Source organism: Sceloporus undulatus, chromosome 3, assembly GCF_019175285.1.
Source record: "Sceloporus undulatus isolate JIND9_A2432 ecotype Alabama chromosome 3, SceUnd_v1.1, whole genome shotgun sequence".
NCBI lineage: Eukaryota > Metazoa > Chordata > Lepidosauria > Squamata > Phrynosomatidae > Sceloporus > Sceloporus undulatus.
In genome coordinates this window covers 84,288,378-84,302,520 of record NC_056524.1, presented here as the reverse complement: position 1 = coordinate 84,302,520, position 14,143 = coordinate 84,288,378, and the positions used below count along the sequence as shown (strand labels likewise).

At 38.5% G+C, this 14,143-nt stretch overlaps 1 protein-coding gene across 1 annotated transcript in view; it reads left to right on the top strand.

Annotated features, from left to right (window-relative positions):
• PTCHD1 (patched domain containing 1) overlaps positions 1-14,143 on the top strand; it is a 65,337-nt gene that overhangs the window by 16,455 nt on the left and 34,739 nt on the right. The window contains 1 exon segment of the mRNA XM_042456916.1: positions 11,150-11,810. Coding sequence (XP_042312850.1) covers positions 11,150-11,810 — 661 coding nt within the window.

The following is a 14,143-nucleotide window of genomic DNA, read 5'->3' as shown; positions in this document are numbered from 1 at the left end:
CCTTCCTTCCTTCCTTCCTTCCTTCCTTCCTTCCTTCCTTCCTTCCTTCCTCTGTCTGCAGCTCTGTGATTTGACTTCTCAGCCTCTTCCTTCTTTATTTTTTTTTCTTGCTCAATTTCTGTCTCACCTCTTATCCATTGTGGGGCACTCTCTCAGTTTCAGACAGGAACCACATTAGGCAGCAATGCCATATAGTATACACATTCACACACATATGTCTTCACAAGGTATTGTACAAATAAATGCACTCTGCCAGCAACACCTAGAATTATTATTTTCCTGATGTGAATCTGTTATAAATTCCCCCATAATGCTCCTTCCCTATCATTTTTCTGGTGCATTGTGGGAAATTTAAAAGATGGCTAAAAATAAACACACAAGAGTGCTCTGAGTGCCACTACTACAGATACCACACAGAGAGAAGCCTGCTAAAGACTATTGAGAGAGAAAAAATCTCCTTTGTGACATTTGTTCATTGATTTAATTTATAACCTTCTTTTCTCCTAATATGGGACCCAAGGCTGATTTTTCCCATTGTTTCATAGCAGTTCCTGGGCCAGTGTAGCCTTGCAGAGCTTTTGACCTGCAATTCTTAAGACTTTTTCACACAGGGACCTATGTATTTCCATTCTGAAAATGATTAAAGTGCTGGCATCTTGGAAAAGCAAGCCCATTTGCTAATGCTCATTACACACAGAGCACAACAAGGAGTTAAAAGCACATTACTGAGGATCCAATGCGAATTTGGGTATCAAACGGGTGAGGACAAATCTCAGTTGCGAGCTTGGGAAATACCGGTTATGTGCATGCTCCAAAAGCCCCCCCCCCCATGTTACCGGGAGGGAAGGGTGGCTGTCTTGGGGCTCCTGAACAAACCTTGCCAAGGCTGCAGTGCTCTGTCTCCCTCTTCTCTTCCCTGCCTACCGGTGGGGAGCCTGGCCAGAGCACTCCTGCACCCTCCTCTGCCTCCTCCTCCTCCCTCTGGCCGACTTGCAGTGGCACTGCGGCACTTGTGTCCCTCTTTTCTTCCCCTGCCAGCTTGTGTCATTCTCACACCAAAATGTAAACCATGCAGGATGTGTATAGCTCTTCCAGAAGACTAAGACTGCTCTGGTGAGCCTCCTGGAAATGCTAATGATGTAATTTCCCTCTGATGCACAAGTGCTATATACAGCTATGGTTGTAGAGTGCTCCAGAACTATAGTAGCATCAGAGATCTATAGCGCTGTAGAGTCATATCTCTAGATTTCACTCACGTGGTCGAAAATTATACTTTCAGAAGGCTTCTCTGAGGTTTTCCAGAGGTTTTAGGTTTTCCAGAGAAACCACATCCTGCATTTCTTATATTTTAGTGCTAATAAAGACTAGAGTACAAAATAAGGGATCCATTTTTGGAGAACAGAAAGGGATCAAATTTAGTTCCTGTTGGGTTTGAGTGAGATTGTTATGGAGATTCTAAGTTTAGCAAAATTTTGAAAAACAGTAGTGTTAACAAGATAATAATTCACAGTGCAAGTCAAACAGACCCTACTTCATTACTTGATGACCAACATAAAGTTTTGCTCATTTCTATCTACCTCATCCTATTCCACTCATGAAAGTCTCTTCAGTGTAAACAGCATTCCACAACCTACATTGTGTTATTGCTACAGCTATTCTCTGTTTTCTTACTAATGGCAATGTGCCCAATGTTCTCCCTTGAGCTACATTTAGAGAATTTTAAAAGGAATGCAATGAAAGTAATATAATGGGTATACATCCCCACATAGATAAGTTCCTAGATAATCTTTGTTGAAGGAGATATCCAAATTTTAATAAATGTGCAGGTTTAATTATAGAAGAAGAATAAGACATAATAGTAGAAAGAATTCTTACTTTTTTTGTAACTAGCCATGTCAAATTGCCAAATGAAAATCTATGTGCACAGAACTATAATCATGCATTAATGTGAACACTTAATTGTTCAAATAATTTACACAATTATAGGGCCTCTGAATGTAAGGTGCCCTCACTTTCAATTCACAAGTGTGGGTGGCCTTTTTCCTTTAAAGGATGGTGCTCTACAATATCTGTTTCAAAGATTATGTCACTGGGATGGAACCCTGCTTGAATATTTGACATAATAGTAAAACTGTCTCCAACCTGTAGTTAAGTCTTACCTACCAGTGACTAAAATTTATTTATTACGGTAATATGAAATCTTAAGCTACTTGCTCAAATGATAATCTATGTGAACAATTACAATTTCAGACAAGTTAAATAAAATTTAAAGGTCTCTTTACACAGGCTTTTAAAAAGTTTGTTAAAATATGATCTAAACTAATGTCAGATGAACAAAGCAAATAAATGATTACAACAAATAGATAGGGTGATCAGGGACATAGCCGGGGGGGGGGGGGGTTCTTGGAGTCCGGACCCCTCCTTCCATTAGAAAAATGAATGGTGCATGCTGCTGCACTGCCACACCCAAGCCCCATTATAATGGTGGCACTTAGTCTGGACCCCCCCCTTCCTAAAATCCTGGCTACGTCCCTGGGGTGATGGTCTAGAATAATGAAATGTTCTGGATTGATGGTTGTCTCCCCTGGTGTTCAGAGTTGGGTGTGCTTAAAAGCTCTAACCAGCGTTCTGCCCCTCTTAAGTTATTGTGAAGAAAATATGAACAATGCAAAACTTAAATTATTGGCAGCTTTCCCTCCCATCCAAAACTAAGGAGGAGGATAAATATCCCAAACTTCTGTTAGTCACTGAAAGAGAACAGAAGGACAATGAGACAGTGGCTGGATGTCCAGATTTGATTCTTGGGTTTCCAGTTGTCCACCACGAGCAATCTAACATTCCTCTTGAGAAAAGTCTAAGACATGACAATTGTAGCAATTGCCTCACCAGCATGCATGAACCCAGAGTTTTTCAAGGTGAACCTTTCATTGTTTTCAACAGTGAATAATCAGAAAGAATGTCTAACATACTTTTTGAGGTTCAGGTTACTTGTGTTTAATTGTGGGATGGGGAAGAGCATGCATGACATCCTGGCAAAGGGTAACATTGGCGGGTTACAGACCGCCATTTAGTACGTATTCTATACGTACTAGGGTTATGAAGGGGCGGTGCTTCCGCACCCCCGTAACCCTAGTACGTATAGAATGCGTACAAGATGGCGGCGCCCTGTTCATACGGGCGCCGCCATCTTTATGTATCGGATGCTGTGCGTCCGAACGTGTCATGGCGCTAATGATGTCGCGAATGCGCCAGCGGCGCCTCGCGACATCATTAGGGCGCCGCAAGAAGAAGCTCCATTTTGGAGCTTCTTTTTTGCTCCATAAGGGAGCCGCGCGGTGTGGCTGCGACGGCTCCCTTACGGAGCAAACGGAGGCGGCGGCAGACCGCCTCAAAGCGGCGGTCTATAACCCGCCCCCGTAAAATCCTCACTGCTGCAGTGTGTTAGTGAGAATGCAGTGTTCTTGTGTCTAATGTTATTTATACCGAGCAAGCTCCTAAATTATGAGCAATGACTAAGCAGTGCCAGTCGCTCTTTTTGCATCTCAGTATCAACTTCTTCATACAGGTTACAGTAAAAACTCATTTAATCTGTTCTTTTTAGTATTTTCTTTAAAAAAAATTCTTAATGATTTGGAATATTAAAACATCTCAATCAGAGTAAGCTCTTCCACTGCACCATTTTCAGATCCTGCATCCACATTTAACAATTCTTTGTCGATTAACTATGCCCTAATGCTGCCCCAATTAAGCATCTTTCGCTGTCATTAAACTAAAAAGTTTCCTGGGGAATTGCTTTAATATACTGTGTCCAACTGAATTAGTATGTACTGTAGTAATTCACATTTATAGCACCTTTCATGTTTTATATCAGACGAAGAAGGCATTGAAATGGATTCCTTAGGAAAAAAATGAGTTATTGAAACCAAAATAATGAGTGAAAATTGGATGCAGTTTGCTGCTATTCGCAATGGGAAGGACTTTTGCACAAGGTGGGGCAGAAATAGCCCTCCAGGTCTCAAATCTCCTAGGCTTTCCTAATCATAATAAGACAGCAGGTGTTGGCAACTGTTAGCAATAGGGGATTCTCCTCTGTTGCTGTAATAGGCTGTATCATACGGCTGCTAGCACACTGCTTGGGAGAACGGCAGCACTTACAGGCACACATAACATCGTAATGCATGTACAGTAGCCATTTTTCCAGAGAACAGTTTGTGAGCTGAAGATCTATATCCAGCCCCAAACCACATGCTCAGAACAGAGTAGATAGGCATGGACAGTTGCTTTTTCACTCTTCACCCACTGCTTGAACTATCATCCCTACCCTGGTGAGTTTTACACATGTGACAAAGAGTACACAGAAGCTTGTTGGAGGAAAAAAAGGAAATTTCGCCTGGGAGGAAGGAAGATTATTGGCGATGACACTGTTTTTCTCCTGACTTAATCCTTGGCTCACTTGGAGCATAGGTCTATTGTCTGAGAAAGAAAAAAATACGAGACCAGAAAAAGGTCCAGATGAGATGGATAGCAGAAGAGATACTGCAAAGTGGGGAACTGCCCCAAATGAGTCCCTCTTCCCTGATTATGTCTGTCTCTCCTTAAGATAGGGTGAAAAAACATTGGGCCTGGAACCAAATCCAGCCCTCCTGAAGGACTGTACAAAGTGTCTGTCTAGCCCTGATTGTGGCCATGGCAGCACACATCAAGGTACTTAAGAAGACCCAGGCATTTTCTATATTCGGTATCCAGAATTCAGAGTCATACAGGCTTTGGACTTGGATATTCCATTTAATGATCATGCCTAATCTCTGTTGATGGAGATTCATCTGTGAATGTGTCTAAATGTTATTAAAGGTATCTCAGGGTCTAAGTATGTATAAATGCATGCAACAAAACTACTGACAATCACTTCTATTAGAGAAAGCAGCTGGAGAGCCAGTGTGGCATAGTGGTTTTAACTTTGAACTATGACACTGGAGAGCAAGGTTCAAATTTCCACTCAGCCATAGAAATCCACTGGTTGACCTCGGGCAAGTCATACACTGTAAGCCTCAAAAACTTTGTGGTAGGCTCACCTTAGGGTTGGCATAAGTCAAAAACAGCTTGAAGGCACACAGCAACAGCAACAACAACAACAACAACAACAACAACAAAGCTGTGGTTGCAACTGAGAATCTGTATATGTGGTGGAGGAGGAATTAATACTTTTTCTACTTAGTTTTCTACAACTAAAATTGGTGTCACCTGGTGCAATAACCTATGGTGTCATCCCACACACACACATTAACCTCCTCCCACACCATACAGAATCCTTAATGATTTTTTTTGTACTAACATTGCTCATAAATCATAATTCCTGTATACAGTGGTGCCCCGGGATACGAAATGATCGCGTTACGAAATTTCCGGGGTACGAAAAAGTTAGATTGGAAAAAACTGTTCCGGGTTACGATGTTTTTTTCAGGTTACGAAATTTATTTCGGCGCGAAATTCAAACGCAAAGCGCGGCTAGCGGCTTTCCAGCGCTAACTGAAAGCCTTTTCGGGTTGCGAAATTATCGGGTTACGAACGGAGCGGCGGAACGAATTAATTTCGTAACCCGAGGTAGCACTGTATCAGTAAATGTAATAGCAATAGTTGTGAAATAAACAACTAGTAAAATCAACATGACCTTTAAATTCTAATAGTATGTGCATTGCCCAAATATATTTACATATACAATGTTTCATGTGGTTAAAGTGAAAATTCGATAAGATGTGATGTTTTTCAAGAAGGCTTGCTTCCTGAACCAGCCCCCTTTGAAATCTCAAGAGATTCATATGACCAAGGTAAAATAAAAAGAATTGTGCCACAACTTCAAGACTTAGGATAGAGTCATAAAGACAATAGAGTCATAAAGTCAATGAAGAAGGTTTATCTACTTTTTTTGAACATGCCCACAGACAGTGCACTAGTAGGCGTGTGGGAGTGGTACTTGGGGAATCCAGTTTCTAGTCCCCACTGGGCCATGAAACTCACAAGAACCAGCCATATCTCATAGTGTTATTGTGAGAATAAAGAGGAGACAAAGACGCATGCCACTTTGAGCTCACTTAAGAGAAAATAAAGGATAAATGTATCTAATATTAAATAACTAATAAATATGTTCCATGCACTGAAGAACACAACAGCCCTACCCTCATTTTAAATATAACTGTTTTTAGGAGTGGGTGATATAAATGGGATCACAAACAAGAACAGAAAACTTCAGGAAGTACTAGGAAATAGATGTAGAATAGATTACACGATATACTTTAGAGACTTACAGTTAGTATTACTAAACCTATTTGTACATTGTCATGTATAAATAAGATCAAAGGATGTTCTGAGGAAGTAAATGAAAGCTTATGCTACAACATCTTTCATTCAGCTAATCTCAAGGGTGCTACAAGATCCCTTTGCATTTGTTGTCGTTGTTAAGTGCCCTCGAGTCAACCCCAACTCATGACAACCCTGTGTATGAGACAGTCCAAGACCTCTGTCTTCCACTGCTCTGCTCAGGTCCCGCAGGCTCAGGTCAATGGCCTCTCTGACTGAGTCTATCCATCTTGCATATAGTCTTCTTCTCTTTCTAATGCATTCTACCTTTCCTAGCATTATTGTCTCTTCTAATGAGTCATGCCTTCTCATGAATAATTAAAATGCTACACCTCCAAAAATGTAATTTGCATATTATGTTATCCACTTATCTCAGTTTGAAAAAGTAGCTTGTGCACTGTAAGAGACCCCTAAACCTTTGAAATCCATGGCTGGAGGTGATTCAGCATCTGCTTGTAGAAACTTCAGCTACTCTGCATAAAACAGCCAAAATCTTCCTACATGAAGCTGAACTATCAATTTAATTCTGTAATATAAAGGCTGGATCAAAACTGATGTGGTAGTTACTTTACTATATGAAAAGACTGATATGGTGAATCCTTTATTATTTTACTATGTAAACCTTTTATTAGAAAATATTTAAGAAAACAGTTTTACATAAAACAATAAGCAATACATATCAAGTCCAAAGAATGCAATAGCAAATAAAACTACATAGTAATATGGTAATATATAAAAAGATTAGATACAAAGCAAATTTCATTCCTAGGATGTGTTAAATTATTAAAACATATTTTAAATAAAATAGAACATACTAAGGAGACCAAAATATATATCCTTTACTTTTAAATCACCGATGGCAATCACTAATATATCCAAACAGTTGCATACCATAAAAGGAAAGAAAAAGAAAAAAAAAGAAGAAGGGAAAAGGGGGAGAAGAAAGGGAGAGGAAGAAAAGAAAACTGAAACTTCACCGTTCCTTTTCTGCCAAAACCACAGCTGGTTCCTCATACTGATGATGGCCAGAAATGTGCTCAATGTAAATGTCTCTTGATCATCTAATGGTATCTGACACCATTAGCTTGTGCATGAGCTTTGCATAGCGCTTTCCCACTCCTCAGACTCTCAACACAGGTTCATTTGCCGGATCCCAGGCACCCAGGGCTCCAACAAGCAATGCATGGACAGAGACCTCATACTCCTTTTGTCTCAGGACATCGGCCAGAGGGGTATACTTTTGATGTTTCCGTTCTCTGGCCTCCCTCATGGCTGGCTTCCTGTTTTCAAAGGGGTTGGTGACATCCACAATAGTAATCTTCTTGTGATCTTCATCTGTGATTGCTATGTCAGGTCTCAGTTGACTATCTGTCCCAGGTACAGTTCGATTTAGAGAGATGGTGCCCATTGAAGCTGGGATAGCTTTGGCCAGTAGATTGACAACCTTCCTCCAAAATAATGTTTCTTCCCACTATAAGTAACAATATTCCAGGACAAAAGATTTGGAAGATCCTAACAGAATTACAGCTTTTTACTTTCTTTCATCCAGAAGTAAATTGGCATTAACAGCATGAATGTCATGTCATTATTATTTTCTCCAGGTCAGTTTCCAAAGCCATAGATAGATAGATAGATAGATAGATAGATAGATAGATAGAAGTTCTCAAGTGAGATCAGCAGTTAGTCGAGTTTTCAAGTGAATACCCTTCAAATGTGGATGGCTATATCAAATCAGATGAACATAACTGCTAAACTGCAGCTGCCAAAATATATTCACCAACAGGACCCACTAACCATCTGGTTTAACAGAGTCCTCTGAGCCACCATGCATCAGTACAAACACACTGTCCTTTTTCCAGATGGTAAATAATATAAGGCAGTTCTTTCCTTGCAACAAATTCAGTGTGATAATCCAGTAGTCTCAGTGAAGACCAGCCCAAAACCAGGTGAGCAGCATGCTCATAATCCAAAGCCTCTAATATTATATTAGAAGTACTCTGCAACATTGTCTAACAGATTCTAATTGTTACTTCTCAAGAATCAAGTGTTCCATTTTTAAACCAAGTTCTATTTTAAAACCAAAACAGCACCTAATGCAAACACAATAACTTCCCAAATGCAGAATTACTACACTCCTTATGACAAAAGCCTTTGCAGCTTAGTGGGTATATACAGACTAGAAAACATTCTGAATGAAGGTCTAATGCTAAGTCCCACTGAGATGATAAATACACTGGTAGCATGTATAACAAGAACAGCCTGCAAGGGGAATATTCATAGGTAATAATGGCAGATCTTGCTCATCAGGAAAAGCCTAGCTTCCTGTGTTCTGATGGTCTCTTGTAATCATCATCTTCAAGAAGGTATAATTATGCTTTTTGTAATGCAACAGTACAACTGAAATATTCCCCCCAGATGTTTATAGGACTTATTAGCCCTGCTAAATAGGGCATGTTCTTCAACTTCAGCTAAAGTGAAAAAGTATGGCTATATTTATCATTTCCAACTTTTGCAGATTAGTTTTGTAACCTAAGGCAAAACCAAATTATCCAACTTCTTTGCAATCTCAGGTTAAAGAGGTAAGATTTCCTTCCCCACCACCACCCAAAAAATGAGGATATGAAAGACTATTTATTTCAGGTGGTGGTTAAAAAAAGGATTCTAAGCAGAAATTGGGGGAAAAAAACTACTATGTATTCTTTTCTCGGACTGTATTACCACTCTTGGAAGGTAAAATTAATTTTGTATTTATTTTAATGAAGTTGGGGTGATGAGAGGGCCAAGACAAGGTGGAAACTGTCAACATTGTACTAAAACAGATACATTTTTGTTATCTGGACTTAAAAACAAGCAATCTCCTTTTCTTATTACATATATCTTATATGGAAACAGAAGAAACATTACTGAAAACTATGTATTTGTATCTAGTGTACAGAATATTGGTGTGCATGCCAAAAGCAATAATCCCACATTCAGAATGTTTCCCCCATTTTTGGGTGAAAAAAATAACTTGGTTCTGCCTCTGTTCTAACTGATCGTCACAGTTAAGAACTACTAGTAAACTTGGTTATCGAATTAAATGTTATTATACCTTCCTAAGTGTAAACATAAATTGTCATAGAAACTGCACACAAAATTAATCATTTGAAACCCAGAGCATATTGTTTTTAAAAAAATTATTTTTTTTATTTTATATTATAATTCATATCTTCTCAAGTACAACCTTCTTATTTTTCTTTCTCTAATTAAATGTGTTCTCTGAGACAGCAGTTTTTATTCAGAACAACCCACCCCCTATGTACCTCAGAGTGCTGAAGGTTTGCATCAGTAAGAACAAGCTTCCCTTCTGTTCATATTTTGGCTTATTTTTTATTTATTTATTTGCTGTGTATTTCTAAATAGAAATCAGGGTGTGTGTTTTTTCACATGCTGCCATTTGGACCTTAGAAAGATTCCATTCCATTCATTCTGTTCAGATGCCCTTGGACCACAGAGCCTGCTTCATCCTGGATTTCCCTGCTTCCTCTATCTGTTACCTTCAAAGTGCCATCCGGAAGCCTCCAGCCTTCTTTGCCCATATTTATTTTAAAGGTTTATATCTCACCTTTCCAAAGGGCAAAGCAGCTTCCACAAAAATGATCAGAAATAGCAATAACAACAAAGCAATTCAAGAAGACAGTCTCATAAACCAAAGTCACTGCACAGTGCACTTTGTATTTAGACATTAGAAAAGTCCACTCCGCTTCCACAGACCTTTTGCCAGTGATGTTTCACATTCTCATCATCTCTTTCTCACTGTTGGACAGGGGAAGGGCATTGTATCCAGTCATCTCTTAAAGCAGACATGAGTAGACTGATAGAACTCAGGGTGATTTGCAACTGGTAGCAGTTCTGACTGTCAGTTGTCTAACAAAAGCAGTAATTAAAACCCTCCTACAATTATATTTCTGGAAAAGAATAATGGAAAAAAAACTTGGTCCAGAATCCGGTGGTGTACATCTGATTATGGAACTGAAAGTTCCTGAAGAATACAGAAGAATATGATACTCCTCCACACTGTATCTTTCCTGTGCATCCTCAAAATCTAAGGATGAGGTACCAGCTGGAGCCAGTTTTGGGAGGTGATGAGTAGTGCAGAAATGAGGGACGCTGAAGAAAGCTATGCTGCACAATGATGCTGTAGTTATCCTTAGGAGTGAGCACGTGTGAAAGCACTTGTGAGTTTTGTTCTGGAACTAATCATTACTTCATGTGAAAAACATATGAACTCACTTTCTTAATTCTTAATGCATGTCCATTCTCCTATGGTAGTATTCTTCACCTAACTCTGGTGGACCTCAACATTCTAATAAAAAGCAAGTTGATCATCACTATATAACTATAGTAATAAAATTATTCCAAATAGCATGAAAAAATTATTTGCTTTCACAAACAGATCATATTGGAAGACTACTTTTGATTCATTTTATACAAAGTTGCTGTAAATTCAAACACAGTTGCTAATATAAGAGTTGGGTGAGATGGCATATAAAGCAAGAAACTTAGGCAGTGTTTCTGTTTGCCAGAATCTAATTGAGTTATGGGAATGCTGTTGGGGAATGATAACAATGCTTTAATGCATGTTTTCCATTTTCAGCAGGTTCTTTTTATTACTACTGCCAGTATTAAAACCTTCTTGGTTGGTTAGATAAGAAGAAACAGGCTGTGTCGATGAAGGTGCTGCTGCTGTTCTACTTGCTATAATACAAGATTATCAGATGATAAATAATGTGTGTGATTTTTCTCTCCCTTGTAGTTGCACTCTGCTGTGACCAAGATCCAAGTACAAAGACCAGGTTTCAATTATACATTTGCTCATATCTGCATCCTAAATAATGACAAGTCTTGCATAGTGGATGACATTGTGCACATACTGAAGGAACTGAAGGCTGCTCGCTTGTCTAACCAAACGAATTTTGCTATCACATATCCAATCACACACTTGAAGGATGGCAGGGAAGTGTACAATGGACACCAGCTTGGCGGAGTCACCGTGCACAGCAAAGACCGGGTAAAGTCTGCCGAAGCCATTCAGCTCACATATTACTTGCAGGCAATCAACTCCCTGAATGATATGGTGGCAGAAAAATGGGAATCCAACTTCTGTGACACTGTTGAACTTTTCCAGAAATCCAACCAGAATGTCACAATGTATCCTTTCACTTCATCATCTCTACAAGAAGACTTCCAAAAGACAAGTAGGGTATCAGAACGCTACCTGACCACAAGCCTGGTCCTTGTGGTAACCTTGGCCATGCTTTGTTGCTCCATGCAAGACTGTGTCCGCAGCAAACCCTGGCTTGGCCTCCTTGGGATGTTAACTGTGAGTTTGGCCACTCTCACTGCAGCTGGAATCATTAATCTGACTGGTGGGAAATACAATTCTACTTTCCTTGGAATTCCCTTCATCGTATTAGGTAACTGCCTTTTATTCTGCTATTTTCATTAATGTTTCTCTGTGAAATAATTATCTGTCTTAAACTACTATTCAGACCAAAGCTATCAAGAGGAAGGAAAAGGACAGGGCAGGAGAATCCAGGCCATTTGGAAGGGCCACAGTTTGTTTAATCATTAATATTTAGAAATGAGATACCATACTTGTGCTAACATTGCAGCCAGCAAATCCTCAGTATGCCTCTGAGCCTTTCTACTTTCTGTGATACTTATATACTGAATACCAATCCATGTAATGCACATAATATTTAGACTATTTGTCATTTATTCTTTACTTTATTCATTTACTGTTTAATGGAACCTAGGCTAATCCATAAGATAGTTATGACCACAGCTATGAAAAGTATAGGCAATAGCATGGAGCATTAGGCAGCAGAGAGTGAAGGAGAATCAAATCAAATGCATACAGTACTTCTCTGTAGAATATTTAGTTTGGTTTTGTACTTAGCTTCATAACACAATCTTCTGCAACTTCTTGTATTCAAATTTAAAATAGTAGCTGTCTTAGTGAATAAGGCCAGAAACATGCTTTTTACATATTCAATATATATTACAGTATAATTGTATGGTTTACTGTATATGTAGTTTATCAGTTAATATATGCAAAATATGTTAACTTTCCAGGAGGGGAGGGAGACGGGCATTTCTCATCAGAGAACCTAAAAGTAACAAGGTATTTTGAAGATCCAGGTGAATTTTCAAACTTGTAGTTTTGTTAATCTGTTTCACTTCAAAAAAGTAAGAAAGAAAGAAAGAAAAGGGTTGTGTGGCACCTTTAATAGATTAATTTTGGCACAAGAATTTCTGGGTTACAAACCACTTCCTCAGATGCAATGTCTTGATGCATCTTTTAAAAGTGCATTGTAATTCATAAAATGAATTCTAAAATAAACCTGTTAGTCTTATAAGTGTCACAAGAGACCTTTTCCTTCCAAATCTATAAAAGTAACTTTCTAACTAAAGGATTGTTTTTACTCCAGAGAGATAGGAGGTTGGAATGAAATGATCTTTTGAAGTTAGCCAAATTATATTTTTAGAAATCCCTCAGTTTGATTTTGCTTCATTCATAAGTGCTGGTGAGGAAATAATGCTGCAATCCACCGGTATCTCCTTGCTAACAGCATTACACATTTGCAGAATATTCAGTACAGTGATTTGATAAAGGATTCACAGCCTGAAGTTTAATTTACAATGCTTTCTTATGTTTTAGCATAAATGAGCTCATATTGCTTCATCATATCTTGTGGATGCATTGTCCATTTCTCAGGTGGTTTCTTGGTTTTGGCAACAAAAATTAATTCAGACTGAATATTAGGTCTACTAAAAGGTGCCCATAATATGCACGTTCATCTCTTACATTGTAAACTAAAAAGGAATACAGAATATGAATACATCTTTCTCAGCAAACATTTGTGGATGGAAGATATTTAGTAAAAAGGAAGGGTGTCAGGATTAAAAAATAATGACTGTTTTATTCAATTTCACAATGGCATCCAAAATGTAAGGTAAATACTACATCATTTAAAGGCAATATACTGCAGGAATGTGTTGTCAGGAAACTAGTAATTTCCTGTAAATTTGCCTGAATGTAAAATGATAGTGCCTTGATCAAAATTTAACAATTTGTACCAAACATAAGCCTCCTGTACCACAATCTGTGTTAAAGAAAGTAAAACATAGGAATTTAATGTACAAATCCACCCATAGAATATGACACATGGAATTTTTTTTTTAATGGTGTCAGGTAAAATGATCAAGATACCTGTTACTTGAGGGCAACCTTTCATATTTTTAATAGAATGACAGAGAATATACTATGATCCTCACTTTCAAATGGGTTAACTTGTGACAAATCTTTCAATTTTGAGTATTCTATTGTTCAGTAGCAGCTACAGGCTTGTTTTTGTTCCTTCCAGGAACAAGTTTCAGGCAAGTAATTCAACTCTAAGTAATTGTCAGAACAAAATCGGCCAGTTCATTTGAATCCTTCCAGTGGTTTGCATGGCTTAATAAAAACTGACAAAAACTAGACTGCAGAGTGAAGGGCCACTGTGTAGCAAGGCCTGAAGAATCTTTAATTGGAATCAGTTCAGGCTGGAAGATGGCTTTATCTCTCTACAAAATATGACATTTAATACTAGTTATCAAAAATTAGATGTTTACTAGAGACAAGAGAGTTGTCTGTTTATTTTAAAGCAGTACAAAGTGTTCAATGCTCCTGACCAATCATACCCATATTCAAACAGCCTGTGTTGTCAAAACCTACCACAAGTAGAGACCAATAGTCTTAGTTTAA